At 41.0% G+C, this 16,419-nt stretch overlaps 2 protein-coding genes and 1 non-coding gene across 3 annotated transcripts in view; 1 reads left to right on the forward strand and 2 right to left on the reverse strand.

Moving 5' to 3' along the window:
• Zfand3 (zinc finger AN1-type containing 3) overlaps positions 1-16,419 on the forward strand; it is a 236,868-nt gene that overhangs the window by 103,308 nt on the left and 117,141 nt on the right. The gene's annotated exons all lie outside the window — the stretch shown is intronic.
• Positions 7,284-14,826, reverse strand: LOC101615381 (rRNA 2'-O-methyltransferase fibrillarin-like). Its single transcript, XM_045156001.1, has 3 exons — positions 14,683-14,826; positions 10,151-10,376; positions 7,284-8,008 (listed from the first exon to the last, which is right to left on the reverse strand). The coding sequence occupies exons 1-3, from the start codon at positions 14,824-14,826 to the stop codon at positions 7,284-7,286; spliced, it is 1,095 nt and encodes a 364-aa protein (XP_045011936.1).
• On the reverse strand, positions 8,026-8,133 carry LOC123463104. The gene has a single exon (XR_006638716.1). It is a non-coding gene; the product is annotated as a U6 spliceosomal RNA (small nuclear RNA).

Genomic DNA, 16,419 nt, shown 5'->3' on the forward strand with positions numbered 1-16,419 from the left:
GTAAGTAACTAACTAACTAACTAACTAACTAACCTCAGCTGGGCATAGTGTCTCAAGCCTTTAATCCCAGCCTAGGTTAGAGTGAAAGCCCACCTCCAAAAACCAAACAAGTCCTGTCTTTTGTGTTTTTTGTAACCTGGCCTCTCTCCTCTGTGTGGTCTGAGAGTGGGGGGCATTTGGGTCGTTCACTCACTCACCATCTCCAAGAAACTTTAATCACTAGAGAAGAGGAAGGAATAGCTAGCAAAAGCAAGAATACTGTATTACTGAACCTTCTGTTCTTTTGTTCCTCTTCACTCTTTATTTCTTTATTTATAATGGTCAAAAGCAAAGTCCTGTCCCCATAGTCATCATGTTATGAAGCCTAAGCCAGAGCTGTGTCAGTGAAGTAGAAATCTAGGTTTCCTAAATGCTCAGCAGGTAGTACAGACACTAGGCCTGGTCTCGTTCAGCCTATACTGGATCAGTTGTAAAACTTGCATTTTCTTAATACAGGTTAGAGATTTCACTTTGAAGTTAAGTGGCTTTGAAAATATTCACAAATATTTAGACTGAAGTAGGACTTGACTTTTTTTTTTAAATGTGGCCCAGACTTTTATTTTTATTAATTTATTAGAGAGAGAGAGAGATACAGAAGTAGGCAGGAAGAAAGGGAGAGAAAGTGAGAATGGGTGCGTCAGGGCCTCCAACCACTGCAAACAAACTCCAGATATGTGTGCCCCTTGCGCATCTGGCTTACGTGGTCCTGGGGAGTTGAATGTGGGTCCTTTGGTTTTGCATGTGCCTTAATAGCTATGCCATCTCTCCAGGACTTCACTTTTAATCAGGTTATAATACCTACTGTAAAATTTACAATTTAACCCCTAGATGACCTACTCAGGACAAAGGAAATGAGTGATAGGTGACTAGCCACAGACTTCAAGCGTGATAGGAACTCATTGTTGTGATAAGAGGAGTCAGAGCATGACGATGGTCATGTTTTTAGACCTTGGGAAAATGGTACAGTGCTTTAAATGTCCTCTAGAAATTTTGTTAACAGGGCTGGGGAAATGGCTTAGTTAGTTAAGGCGTGTTAGCCTGTGAAGCCTAAGGACCCTGGTTTGATTCCCTAGGACTCACATAAACCAGATGCACAAGGGGCCACATGTGCCTGGAGTTTGTTTGCAGTGGCTGCAGGCCCTGGCATGCCCATTCTCTCAGTATCTCTGGCCCTTCAAATAAATAAATAAAATATTTTTTTAAAGAAATTTTGTTAATAGCATCTTTCATTCCTTGCACTTGGCTACTATTACCAAAAAGATTTATAGTCAAATATAAATATAATATAAAGTTAATAAAAAACAGTGTTTTATAGATATTCTGTGATGCTGTAAATTTTTTTTCTGATAATGTTGAGGATATGGATACATTCTTGTGAGGCAATAGGATGTTACGCCTAAAAACTTATTAGTGAGGCAGTTACGCCTTTTGAAATGATACCTCCAGATCAAGTCAACTGTGCGTACTTTCCTGTACAGAACTCCTGAGTCCCTTTGCCAGCACTGTGTTGAATTCAGAAGGGAGGAGCAAGAGTCAGATAGGGCAGTCAGGCCAAGTGACATTTGGAATCTTCTTATTGGAAACAGGCAAAAATGTCATGACCCTTGGTCATGATTTGTTTGGTCTTTACATTCTCCCCTCCATGTGTAATTTTATTTATTTATGAATGAGATTGAGAGAGGGGGGAATGAGTGTATGAAAATGGGCCCATCAGGGCCTGTAGCCACTACACACTCCAGATGTATGCACCACCTTGTGTATCTGGCTTTATGTGGGTACTAGGGAATCAAACCTGGGTCCTCAGGCTTTGTAGGCAAGTGTCTTAACCATTGAGCCATCTCTCCTGTCCTCCACTGCCCTTTCTTTATAAGGATGTTATTACTTCTTGATAAGATTTCAGATTTTTTCCCCCTCTGGCTTTTAATTTTTATTTTTTAAGTTTTATTTGTGTGTGTGTGTGTGTGTGTGTGTGTGTGTGTGTGTGTGTGTGTGTTTGAGAGAGAGAGACAGAGAGACAGACAGACAGAGACACAGACAGACAGACAGACAGAAGGAGGGGAGGGAGGAAGAGAATGGGTGCGCCAGGTCCTCCAGCCATGGCAAATGAACTCCAGATACATGTGCCACTTTGTTCACCTGGCTTAGAATCTATCCAGGGAATCACCTGCGCTTGTGAAGACAGTAAGCTCCTGTATATCAGTAAGGGGATCTGGCTCAAAGAAGAGCTGTTGGAAGGAAGATGGATAAGTATGAGACACCACAGGTGAGCAAGTGCATGCAGGTGAGCACATGGGGTGTCAACAGGGTGCACACATGTGCATCCACCACACACACACACACACACACACACGGGAGGGAGGGAGGAAGAGAGAAAGAAAGAGAAACATGTTAATGATTATAATGTTATGATTTCAAAGAGAGGGCAAAGGCAATGGGATGTGAGGATCTCGAGGATGGAATTTGAAGGGATTGAAAAAAAGAAATCTTGCTTTGTCTTCAGTAGTCAGGTGGCTTCTTCACTTCTCAGAGTGGCTCAAAACTGGTTTTGTTTTTCTTACGGTGACTGCTCCTCACAACCAGGCTAGCGGGACCACCTGATGTCTGTGAGTGGGAATATTTATGAGCAGTGTAGAGCAGTTCTTAAGTGTCCACTTCTTTGATAGAGAGAGACTACGTATTCTGAGCTCAGACATTACTTTCCTCCCAGAAATTGCCTGTCACCATCTCCCTAGCAGAAGAGTGACTAATTATGAGTTGGCGTCTTAACATTTTTCACTGTTTTGACATTGTGTGCTTGGCAGTGTGTAGTAGGTACTTCTTTACTTCTTCTGCAGGGTGTCTGTATTTATCAAATACAGTATAGATGCCTTTATAATAGTAAATATGTGATTTGTAGCTCTTACCATACAATTTTCATCAGTAAAACAGAGCAGCTTAGGCACAAATCAGGCTGAATCAAGCAGTTTGTTATATCCTGTGGCTCACTGGAATAGTTGGAAACAGTGAAGATTTAACAAGGTTGTAGGGCTAGGTTTTTGCAGGGGTTGTTTTGTGCCTTGTGAACAGTCATCTTTCGGCCACATGTCAGGAAAGTTCCTCCTCTTCAGTTTCTGGTGTTCAGTAGAGATCAGCCCAGATGTTCTTATCTTGACAAAGAAGGGTTATTCTGGTAATGCATTCAAGAATGTGGTCTCAGAAGCCGGGCATGGTGGTGCACGCCTTTAATCCCAGCACTTGGGAGGTAGAGGTAGGTGGATCGCCATGAGTTCAAGGTCACCCCAGATCAACCTGAGCTAGAGTGAGATCTTACCTCAAAAACAAACAAAAACAAAACAAAACAAAACAAAACAAAACAAAAGACTGTTGTCTCTAGCCTATCCCCAAATTCTAAGTGCATTTGTCACTGGTAGTGAATATGGTTGGGAGCTGGGCAGCTCCTTTGGAACATTGAAGGCAGGGAGGTGGCAGCTGGGGACTGTGTGAGTATATGCTGCTGCGGCGTCCTGCCAGGTCCAGTGACACATTTATTTCTCTCCCCCTTTCAGGTAATCTGTAGAAATTTAATTTGATAACTTCTTTCTTTAAGTGGAGGAAAATTTACATTGTGTGCCAATACTACTCATAATTGTAGGAGAAAGTATCTCAGGAGAGCATATTGTTTTCAAGTCCTAAGCTCTCTGCCTTGGTTGCCAATAAGAACCCAAATATATATCAATAAAAGCGAGTTTTAGACAACCTGTTCTATTAGTTTGTTAAAAAAATTATTTATACATATTTGATGCCCTGCATTCATTCATTCATTTTTTATAAAGATAAGAGTCTTGTTATGTTGCCCACACTGGCCTCCAACTCCTGGGCCCAAGCATTTTTCCTGATCAGTTTCCTAAGTTGGGTGTACAAGCATTGTGGATTTCCTGTGCATGTTGTTAGGGTTTCTATTAATGAAAGATTCTATAATAAAGTAGGAATTGTGTTTTGGAAAATTATTGCTCTATGAGAATAAAAATATTTAAAGAATTCAATTGATAAATATTTGTTTTTAAATATATGTTATATACCTAGTCTGGTGGTGGACCTACCTAGATAAAGAAAGCAGGGCTTCTTCCTTGAATAAAATTGAATTTTAAAAAGCTTTTAACAAGTAGAAAAAATGTAACAAAATTGTTAAGCAAAATGGGCAAAAACGTGTCAGAAAGTCAGTAGGTTGTTTTTATAGGATACTATTAAATTGTCTTTAATTTCAAACTTAAAAAAATTTAAATACAATTTTGGGAAATGAATTTATTTTCTTTCTTGTTTTGACTTTTGGTTTTTTGAGGGAGGTTCTCACTCTCTAGCTCAGGCTGACCTGGAATCCAGGTTGGCCTCAAAGTTAGGACAATCATCCTATTCTGCCTCCTGAATGCTGGGATTAAAGGCATGTACCATCACACCTGGCTAAAAATGAATTTCTTAAAGAGTAGATTTTCAAAAGTTTTGCCAACATCAGATAAATAACACTGAAATAAATATATGCTGCTTTAAGATATATTGATAATCATCACAGGGTTTTTGTTTATCCTGTGATGAGCACATGCAGTGTTTGCCCATACACTTAGCACTTACTTCTTTGTTACTATACATATAGTTAAGGGTAACTGTTTCCATTATACAGCAGTGTGAGACATCTTTATTACATGCTCCAAGGTTCAGGAACCACTGTGGAAGAGCCCAAAGAAAGGAGAACTTTGTAATAATGTCTTCCAACATGAAGTGGCCATGGCATTCATGACTTTGCAGTGTCTGGTGCGTAAGACCTGCATATTAGCAGGGAAAATGATGACCTCAAAACAGAAGAGAAACTAGTTGGACAGAAGGGGTTTGGGAGGAGGAAAAGGAGGATGGTAGGAGGAGCTTATAATAATGGTATGTTATCTATGTAAGGAGGTTGTCAAAAAAAAAAAACAGTTAAGGTATACACAAAGATTATTAGCCATCTCAGCCAGGAATAGGATTTCCCCCCCCCCTTTTATTGCCTCGGTTTAGACCCTTACCCCTCTTGGTTGTATCATATTTTCCCACCTTTGTAGGTATAGCAGGATGTCTGCTTTCTCTTCCTCTTCCTGTTTTTTTTTGGGGGGGGCATATGTATGTCTCTTCCCTCCTTTTCTCCCCTCTCTCTTACCTATAAGTAATCAAATAACTGCATCCCCCTAAATTTTATTATAAAGGAAAAATTTCTTTTTATACATAGTTTCTGTACATCCTATTTCTTTTTTTTTTTTAATTTTTATTTATTTACTTGTGAGTGACAGACACAGAGAGAAGGACAGATAGAGGGAGAGAGAGAGAATGGGCGTGCCAGGGCTTCCAGCCACTGCAAACGAACTCCAGACGCGTGCGCCCCCTTGTGCATCTGGCTAACGTGGGACCTGGGGAACTGAGCCTCGAACCGGGGTCCGTAGGCTTCACAGGCAAGTGTTTAACCGCAAAGCCATCTCTCCAGCCCTGTACATCCTATTTCTATGTTTGTTTTTACAGCATGTATATATGTTTGTGATCTTAATTTTGGTCAGACACTTCTTATATTTCTATTTTTTTAAATTAATTAATTAGAGAGAAAGAGGTAGAGAGACAGAGAAAATGGACGTGCCAGGGCCTCTAGCCACTGCATACGAATTCTAGACTTATGAGCCCCCTTGTACATCTGGTTAACGTGAATCCTAGGGAATCAAACCCGGGTCCTTTGGCTTTGCAGGCAAACATCTTAACCGCTAAGTCATCCCTCCAGCCCCCCCATATTTATTTTATTTTCATATTATTTTCTACTTTTTATCATGTTGTTGACTTAATTTATTCACACTTGCTCATTTATTTCCGTACCTGATAATTTTTTTATTACTATACATAATGTTAAACCAACATTATATATATAGAATAGTTTTCATAATTTTTAAATTTACTTAATTTTTTTTAAAATGACAAAATGTCTGCAAGAACTTGTAATTAGAAACAGGTTGGGCTGGAGAGATACTCAATAGTTAAATGTGTTTGCTTTCAAAGCCTGATGTCCTAGGTTCTATTTCCCAGTACTCATGTAAAACCAGATGGACAAAGTGGTGCAAGCATCTGGAGTTCATTTGCAGTATCATCTCCCTTCTTTCTCTATCATAAATAAGTAAATAAGCAAACAAATAATGAAAATGAAAAATAATAAACTAAGAAACTTAAGAGTTAAGCTGAAATAATTGTAAATTATGTAAGAATGAAAAAAAATCCCATGGGTTACAGAGATGGTTCAGTGGTTAAGTCGCTTGCAAAGCTTAATAACCCAGGTTCAGTTCCCCAGTACCCACAAAGCCAGATGCACAGAGTGGTGAATGCATCTGGAGTTCATTTGTAGTGACCGGAGGCCCTGGCGCTCCTATTCTCTCTCTCTTCTTTTTTTTAAAATTTTTATTAGCATTTTCCATGATTGTAAAAAAAATCCCATGTTAATTCCCTCCTTCACCGCCCCACACTTTCCCCTTTGAAATTCCATTCTCCATCATATTACCTCTCCATCACAATCATTGTACTTACAGATATACAACCTATAAATATATATCAACCTATTAAGTACCCTCCTCCCTTCCTTTCTCTTCCCTTTATGTCTCTTTTTTAACTTACTGGCCTCTGCTACTAAGTATTTTCATTCTTCCGCAGAAGCCCAGTCATCTGTAGCTAGGATCCACATATGAGAGAGAACATGTGGCGCTTGGCTTTCTGGGCCTGGCTTGCCTCACTTAGTATAATCCTTTCCAGGTCCATCCATTTTTCTGTAAATTTCATAACTTCATTTTTCTTTACCGCTGAGTAGAACTCCATTGTATAAATATGCCACATCTTCATTATCCACTCATCAGTTGAGGGACATCTAGGCTGGTTCCATTTCCCAGCTATTATAAAGTGAGCAGCTTAATTTTTATTATTTATTTGAGACACACACACACAAAAGCAGATAGGTGCACTCTGGCCTTCAGCTAGTGCATACGTACTCCAGATGCATGCACTACTTTGTGCATCTAGCTTATGTGGATCCTGGGGAATTGAACCTGGGTCCTTTGCTTTGCAGGCAAGCACCTTAACTGCTAAGCCATCTTTCCAGCCCTCTTACTGTTATAATAATTATTATTTTGGAGCAACACAAGTCCTTTAATAGAAAAAAAAATCACACATGCAACAGTAGCAGCACACATCTCTCAGAATCTAGATAGGACTGAGCTTCAGCTCTTCACCTTCGGAGGCGGCCTGTATGTACCTCCACGACCTGGCCTCACTCGCTCATAGGACTCTAGCCGTTTCATGATCTCCTGCAGCGTTGTCTTCACTTCTGAGGCAAACACGGCCTCTGCATAGGCTGTGGAGTTTGCCTTAATGGAAATCACAAAGTGTCCTTTATTACGCAGGAAGGTATGAGCATTCGCAGCTACAGTCTGGGCTTGGTCAGGCCGGGCCGTGTCAGCAAAGATCATATCTACTGTTGCAATGAGCATGCAGTATTTGTGTGGGTGCCGGGCATCCTCAGTCACAGGAATAATGCTGGTCCTCTTCTTTGCCAGGTTAATAAGGTCATGGCCAGAGTGGTGGGAAAACTCTACTGCATACACCAGGCTGTCCTGGCCCACAATGTCAGAGATGTGGGAGACAGTGGTGCCTGTGGCTGCCCCAAAGTAGAGAACCTTGGCCTCTGGCTTGATGTAGATCTGGTCCACACTGCCCAGGATAACTGTTGCCAGCTGGGAGCGGAAGGGGTTCCAGGCTCGGTTCTCAATTTTGTCATGTCCCTCAGCAATAGAGACTCTCTTCTCCCCATACACTGATTTACCAGGGACCCGATTCTTGATGACAAGAGCATTTTCCTTTCCATGACGAATGAAGACACCCTCATGCCAGTGGGGCTTCACCATCACATTCTTGCCAGACTGGTTTCTTTTTTTGTCTCCTTGGCCTCAGTCCCCCTTTCCTAAAAATATGGAACCCTTCACGAATTTGTGTATCATCCTTGCGCAGGGGCCATGCTAATCTTCTCTGTATTGTTCAGTTTTCTAGTATATCTGCTGCCAAGGCGAGCACTATTATTATTACTTTTTAAAGGTAATTTCAGTTTGTAGCCCAGGCTGATCTTGTACCCAGGATCCTTCTGCTTTTACCCCTTGAGAGCTACTATTACACGGGTAGCTGCCAGCCCCAGCTGCTGAATTCGTTTTTGCAAGATGAATTTTGGAAAGTTACTCGAGAACTTTGTGCCCAAACTTTCTTCAGCTTGTCATGTGAATTTGTTACCTGTATTACATAAAGTAAGTGAGGAAAAGTAAGTTTACAAGATAAAAGTGTCATACTTCTTATAAAGTCATTTTGCATATAAACAGAAGAGGCTGAGTTGTTAATACCTACTTCCTCTGAGAAAGGTGAGAATTGTGAGTTGGAACAATGGCTCAGTGGTTAAAGGCACTTGCTTGAAAAGCCTGACAGCCTGAGTTCAATTCCTCAGTGCCCACATAAAGCCAGATACACAAAGTGGCATATTCGTCTTGAGTTTTTGCAGATGCAGGAGTTCCTGGTGCATTTGTTACTTTTCCTCCCCCTCCACTCCCCTCCCCCTCCGCTCTCCTCGCCCTCCCCAATAAATATTAAAAAAAAAAAAGAGAGAATTGCAAAGGGAATAGGCCAGTATTAAACACACACACTTTAGCATCTCAGTCTTACTCTTTTATCATAGCCTCACATTTTATGTTTTTGAAATATGGCTGATTCCAGCTCTTATGAGGGTAATAGAAGAAAGAATACACTGTCATGAGAGAAGAACATTTATAAGTGCTCATCGATAAGAAGAATGATAGTGGACTTAGCATTCATTTCACCAAAATGCTAAGATTTTTACAGAGGTACGAATGTAGTTCATAACTCCAGGGAGGCTCAAGGCTGCTTCTACTTGAGGTTAAGACAGTCACCACAGGGAGGGAGTCTGCTGGGGATGCCTGCGCGCACAGGGAAGCGCTCCTGTGATGCTTATGCTCCAGGTGAACTTGCTGCTTTATTTTCCTCACCTAGGGTCAATGCCAAGATTTCATAAGCCTTAGAGGGTCCTATGTTGGCAAAGACACCTTGGTTTTTATAGTCATTTCTTGCAAGACTCAAGTTCCCTATACAATGAATTCTTCTCTAAACACTGAGAAACGGAAGTTTTTCCTTGCCCTTCACACAAGCTTCTAAGTGCATGAAAAGTCCATCAGTGCTAACACTCTCTCTACATATCTTCTACTTAACACATTTTTCTTTTCATTTATCAGTAAAATTTTGTTGTCAACTTTGAAGTGCTGGCAGAAAACACCTGATCAAGAACAGCTTGTGGGAGGAAAGGGTTTATTTTGGCCTACAGGCTTGAGGGGAAGATCCACTATGGCAGGGGAAAACTATGGCAAGAGCAGAGGCCTGTCATTACCTCCTGGCCAACATCAGATGGACAACAGACTCAGGAGAGTGTGCCACACACTGGCAAGGGGAAGCTGGCTATAATACCCATAAGCCTGCCCCCAATAATACATTACCTCCAGGAGGATGCAATTCCCAAATTGTTACCAGCTGGGGACCTAGTGTTCAGAACATGCAGCTTATGGGTGGGGGGGGATACCTTAAGCCACCACAATAAAACTGTACATAAATGAAACATTACAGATATTAAATGCTTCTTTCATGCAGTGGATATAGCTCAGAGTTTGCTCTAGATTACTCTAAAGGAACTTGAAGAATTCAGGATAATGCAAAAATGTGCTGCTTTTTGATATACTTTTGCAAAGGGAATTTAAAAGCTCTTCAAGGGCTGGAGGAATGGCTTAGCGGTTAAGGCATTTGCCTGCAAAGATAAAGGACCCAGGTTCAATTCCCCAGGACCTACGTAAGCCAGATGCACAAGGGGATGCAAGCGTCTGGAGTTGCTGGAAGCCCTGGTGTGCCCATTCTCTTTCTCTCTCTCTCCCTGCTCCTCTTTCTCTGTCAAATAAATTAAAAAAAAAAAAGTTCTTTGAAATGAACACAGAGCCTTAGTGTAGAAAGTGGTCCAACTCATTTTAATTCATTTTTCAATAATCACATTGTCTTGACCTGAAGCAGAACAGTAGCAGCTTCTCAGTAAGTGATGTCATCTCCTGGGAGCCAAGTCCAGTGCTGTGGTAGGTGTGAGAGCTGAGAGCCAGCACAAGTGTATCTTGGGAGACAGCCTCTCTACTGGACTGGCACTCAAGATCTCCACCCTGGTATTCCTGTTGCTTAGTTGTCTTGTGTGTTCTTAAGGGTTTTTCATAGAGAAGAGACACAGACTGTATCAGAATCTTATCTTTTAGTGAATGAGCTTGGCCAGTGGTTCAGACCTTTAGATTTTAGTGTATAGAATCATGTCTTACTCTGTAGGGGTTTTTTTATTTTTAGTTATTAATTCACTTAATAGTCATATGTAAATACCACATTTAAAAATTATTTATTTATTTACAAGGAGGGGGGAGGGAGAAAGAAAGAGAATGGACACACCAGGGCCTCTAGCAACTGCAAATGAATTCCAGATGCATGTGCTCCTTGTACATCTGGCTTATGTGGGTCCTGGGGAATTGAACTTGGGTCCTTTGGGTTCGTAGGCAATCGTCTTAACTGCTAAGCCATCCCTCCAGCCCTACTACATTTTTTCAACATGCTGTGGTTGGTATAGCAAAATGACCAGTTTGTCTCCTTTCTGGAAGCTAGATGTGTGTGTGATATTCCTGTAGCTGACAGCAGGCTGTGAAGACAAGGCCAGTTGAGCCACACAGCTCCTGTGTCCTTTGTAATGAAAACTAGCTGTCCACAGAAGAACTGACTTGTGGCAGTTGGACTGAGTTCTGCTCACACCTTTTCTTTTAGGTGAAATACTGATGTAGCAGACAAATGCCAAGCTTAACAACCCTGTGCTGCCTCGTGTTTGCCTCTCTGACTAGTGTTTAACTTCCTAATTTGAAATGGAGAGAAGAGTGCTTCACAAGTTTGCTGAAAGTTTTAGGACTAAAGATAAGCTTTGAATCTTTAGATTAAGTTTGGCTTAAAGTGGCTCAAATTCTACTGAACTTGTTTGTATTTTTCATTCTGTGTTTAAAATCATTGATTTAGTAAAATGAAAACTAATTCAAAGATCAAGTTGCCCATGTGAGCAAAAGGAAACTGTTTATATTTGACTTACTGGCTGGTAGTAACATGGAAAGTGGGGTCAGCAGACACTACTTTGCCGTGATGGTCCAGTGAAAACATCCCTTCTCTTATGCAGGTCTTTTGGTTGCTGATGACCAAAGAAACCTTTATCTAATTTATTGCATTACTAGATGGATGTATGCTTTTATTAGCGAAAGTACAATCGGATGTGTATTAAATGATGCACAGAAAATTTTATCCAATTTAATAAAAAATCCAGGTAATACTCAGAAATATGGATTTTCCTTAGGAAAGAGTAGTTCTGTGTGGTATCAACTAGGCTTACTTCAGTAGCTACTTGCCATGTTCTGTAAAAATATTACAGGTACCAAGGAGATACCTGCAGAAAAGAAATCTATGGTTTAGATTTAAATTATAATTCTAAATTTACTGTATAATTCATTAAAACAACTCATACATTTGATTATAAATGGAATTAATAAAATGAATGAACTATCTTAAAAAATTACTGTGTGCACGCACCAGGGATTCTTGCCATTGCAAATGAACTGTATGTGGGTGGCTGGGGAATTGAACCTTGGGCTTGCATGCTTTGCAAGTAAGTGTCCTTAGCCACCGTGCCATTTCTCTAGCCCTACTTTTACCTTTTCCGAGTAGATCTTGGCACTCCTTTTTGTGTGTCTGCCCTCTCACCTCAGGGTGCCCCTCTCTGCTTATTCTTGACAACTCCTGCTATGTTGTCTGAAGCAGAATGCTACGTTTTCTCTAACTTTTCTAACTTTTTTTTTCTCTAACTTTTTCTAATACTGTTTAGGTGGCAGCATCTTTTATTCCTCTCAGCCATTTTCATTAATTAATTGATTAATTCATATCAGACTAACGGGTGACCAGGCAACCATGCCACCATCCAGCTCTCCAGACTTGGCTTTGTGTGTGTTTGATTATTTGGTAGGGTCTCACTGTCGTGGTCAGGCTGATCTTGACCTCAAAATTCTCCTTCCTCAGCCCTCCAGTTGTTGGCATTACAGCTGTACACTACCACTCTGGCTTTGAGCTTTCTAGTTTTTATAGTCTCTTGGAGGAATTTGGATTTGTGGTTTATAAAACTTAGATTTTTAAGGTGGAGGAGAGGCTGTACCATCGCTTCAAATTAGTATTCTAGCCCTGGGATACATTTAGTTTTAAACTTCATGCTTATAGAAAATTGTTACGTGTTTGAAATAGATTTTTTTAATAGTTCAGGAGTCTCTTCTTATTCTTGGGGCATATGTTACAAAACACCTCACTCAATGTCAGTGTCTCAAAGTGATTTGTTTCTTCCCTATGTGTATGTTTGTCCTGTATAATGTATAAATCAGGCCTGGTAAAAAGTGAACAATACTAATAGAGCAACAGTTACAATATTCTGTAAGAAGTTACTTGTGACCTCTGTCAAACATCTTGTTGTCTTATGCACACCCTTCTCCTTGTGCTGGTGGTACAGGGCTGTCCTGAAGTCAGTGATATGAACACCATGACATAATGTTAGGCCTACTAGGTAAGCACCACACCTTAACAATCTGATAACCAAGATGGCTGGTTATCAAGTGACTGACAGGTAGCTAATGTATCCAGCCATTCTTCAGTATCCATGGAGATTGGTAACAAGGCCTCCACAAGTACCAAAGCCTGTGGATGTTCAATTCGCCTAGTTAAAATGGATATAACATTTTCATATAACATACACTTTTCCACATACTTCAAATCATATCTAAATTCTATATCATATCTGCTGTACTTAAGTGCCATCTTTTTATGTTTTATTTATTTTTAAAATTTATTTATCTAAGACAAACAGACAGACTGGGCAAGCCAGGGCCTTTAGCCACTGCAAATGAACTTCAGACGCATGCGCCACCTTGTGCATCTAGCTTATGTGGGTTCTGGGGAATTACCCGAGGTCCTTTGGCTTTGCAGGCAAGTGCCTTAACTGCTAAGCCATCCTTCCAGCCCTTAAGTGCTATCTAAAAAGTTGCTATTCTGTATTATTTATAGAACAATGACAAATTTGTACATGCTTAGAGCAATCACTATTTTTAACAATATTTTTATCTATTGCTTAAAACTCCAAATGTGGGGTGCATGGACATGGAGGCAGAGTGGACTCTGTGGTGCTAGTACTGAGTGGAGGAAAGAGAGGCTCATGACAGGCCAGGAGATTTTGATGTAGGGTTTTGGGGTTGAAGAAGTATCCTCTAGTTCTGAATCCCAGCCGTTGCATTATTGCTTATCTTGAGAGAACTGAGAAAAAAGACTCCAAGAAGGATAAATTATGAATTATAAGGTTTATTGTAGGGGAAATTAAGATCCAGGAAGGAGGCTAGCTGAAAGACTCAGCCAGAGGAGAATTTGCCTCCTTGCCCTGCTGGAAAGAGAGAGCGAGAGAATCTCCACCCCAGGGAAGTCTCCTGGATGGAGGAGGCACAGACACCCACACGTGGAGGGGAAACTATAAGACCAAAGTTGCCTTTCACATAAAAGACCCGAGAGGGGGCTGGAGGGATGGCTTAGTGGTTAAGGCGTTTGCCTGCAAAGCCAGAGGACCCAGGTTTGATTCCCCAGAACCCACGTTAGCCAGTTGCACAAGGAGGCGTGTGCATCTGGAGTTTGTTTGCAGTGGCTAGAGGCCCTGGTGTGTCATTTTTTCTGTCTCCCTCTCCTTCTTAACCTCTGCCTCCCTAGTGCTGGGATTAAAGGCATGCACCACCATGCCCAGCTCCTTCTTTCTTTCTCAAATTACTAAGTATCTGACAAAACAAAAGGATAAAAACAAACTGCTCCAAAGCAAGACACTTGTCAGAGGTAAGCAGGAAAATACCCAGGCTGCAGCAAGTGTAGAGACAGACTTATATACCTGTGAAACCACAGGAAGAAGAGAGGGTTTATACATGTGGTTAGGCTCCTTTGTATGGACCAGATACCCAATTAAGGTGGGCCTTGTTATCATAACTCAGGTGTGTAAGCAGAGATTAGATTGGTTCATGGTTCAGGGAGCTGACTGAGGAGGGACCATCTGTTCCAGGGTGCTGAGCTGAGGAAGAAACAGCACTGGATGGCCCTGCCGGCTGGGGATGCAGCTATCGCGGATGAGACTGGATCAGACTGGTCCTGCCAGGGTTGGCCCTTGTGGCATCTTCTTGTTCCCTTTGCGCCTCTGTCTGACTGCCTATAAAAAGCTATCTTGTTCTCTTATTCTTTCAATCTCAGCCATGGTACTCAAAATGGGACAATTTAAAAGTCACACACTATTTCTGGCATTTTCCATTTAAAATGTGCTGGTGGTTTGAGTATCAGTAACTGAAACCATAGACAGAAAGCCAAGGTCGTTGGAACTCTCTGTACATATTTAGTAGAGTACTAAATGCAGCGAGAAACGTACTGCCTCATGCAGAGTTTGTGGCCTTCCATTACCTGCCTTGGAGACGTGAACAGGGTTTCTTTCTCCTGGATGGTATTTGTGTCTGTTGGGCTGTTTCTCAGCTGATTGGCAGTGTTCACCCCTGTTGTGGAAACTTGCTCTTTGTGGAAGGAGCCCAAGAAGAGGTAGATGTTCATTCAGGACTGGACAGTACTAACTGCAACAGAACCTTCACCTGTACTTTCTTACTTTCTCCATTTGGAATATTTGATTAACAAAATAGATTCATAACTGCTAGAGTTGAAGTTTTTAGCCCAAAACATTATTGTAAACTTGGAATACTATAACAAAGTTAAATCCAGAGATGATTCCTGAACTTGATGTTTGGCTATGCAAAAATAATGCACTTGTCCCTTATATTAAATATGTATCTGTATAGGAGATCATCACCTTTTGTAAAAGATGTAAAAGGAAGTGGCAGCTCTCTCGGGGTATGTTCAGGCAGTAGTTGTCCAGGGCTTACCCAAAAGCCTGTGAAGTGTGAGTCTTAAACTAAATGTTGTTATGGTCTCTTATAACTCCATAGGATGATTTTCTTGATATGACATTCAGATTTGTGGAGGTGTGTGTGTGAATAGTTAATTGCTTAACCTGTAACACAAATGCTGGACATCTTTCAGTGAGGTAATTAGCTTCTGAGAGACCATTTGCCTTGAAGTTTTAAATCAGCAAGATGGAAAATGAGAGTCTGCTCAGGAGAGTGGCAGAGAATCTCTGCTAAATTTCTTCAGTGTCATTTCAAACCCCAGGGTTTCCACATGGGTTTGTTTTTATTTGGAGCACTATTATGGACATACAGTATATATCTACTCATTGTATAGACCTGTCTAAGCTTGTTTTGAAAGGAGGGCCTGAAGTCTTAAATATCCTTAACCAAAAGCTGGCAGACATTGACAGATGGATCTAAGGATCATTCTTTGCTGTCAAATCTAAATTTCTTTATGGTTCCGGCATTTAAAACAAATGACTGCAGGCATGCATTATTGCACTAGCAGTTGCCCGCCAATATGTGCTTTCTGTTGCACCCATGTTTCCCAGACCAGGTCATGAGTATGGTGGTAAGAGCTGCTAAGCAAGGTGGAGAAGACTCTACCTTTCTCTCAGTTTTGAAGTGTTGGGCAAGTCATTTAAGTATCTAAAAGACATCCTTCTTCTGTAATGATAAGACTATGTATGTCTCAGTCATGGGATTTTGTGTGAAATAAATGATATGCTAAATGTCAAAACATTGGATATAATACTTCAGGATTCTTGGCAAGAGAAGTATTGCAAGATTATTTTATGACTAGGAATAGAAGAAAATCCATGAGCATGAAGTTAATATTTGTGGAGGCTAAGTGAAACTGAAACGTCATATAGCTAGTAAGCTGCATCCTCAGGGCTGTGATCTCTGTGTCTGTGAACTCTAGCTTTCTCATGCTGATTGACAAACCACCTGGATTCTGTCTTTTGTTTACACACTAATTTGTCTTAAAAGGAAAAGACAAAAAGAGAGAGAAGAAAAGAAAGAAAAGGATTAAAAACTAGCTTTGGGGCTGGAGAGATGGCTTAGCGGTTAAGCACTTGCCTGTGAAGCCTAAGGGCTCCGGTTTGAGGCTCAGTTCCCCAGGTCCCACGTTAGCCAGATGCACAAGGGGGCGCACGCGTCTGGAGTTTGTTTGCAGAGGCTGGAAGCCCTGGCGTGCCCATTCTCTCTCTCTCCCTCTATCTGTCTTTCTCTCTGTGTCTGT

Source organism: Jaculus jaculus, chromosome 8 (assembly GCF_020740685.1).
Source record: "Jaculus jaculus isolate mJacJac1 chromosome 8, mJacJac1.mat.Y.cur, whole genome shotgun sequence".
In the NCBI taxonomy this organism is placed as follows: domain Eukaryota; kingdom Metazoa; phylum Chordata; class Mammalia; order Rodentia; family Dipodidae; genus Jaculus; species Jaculus jaculus.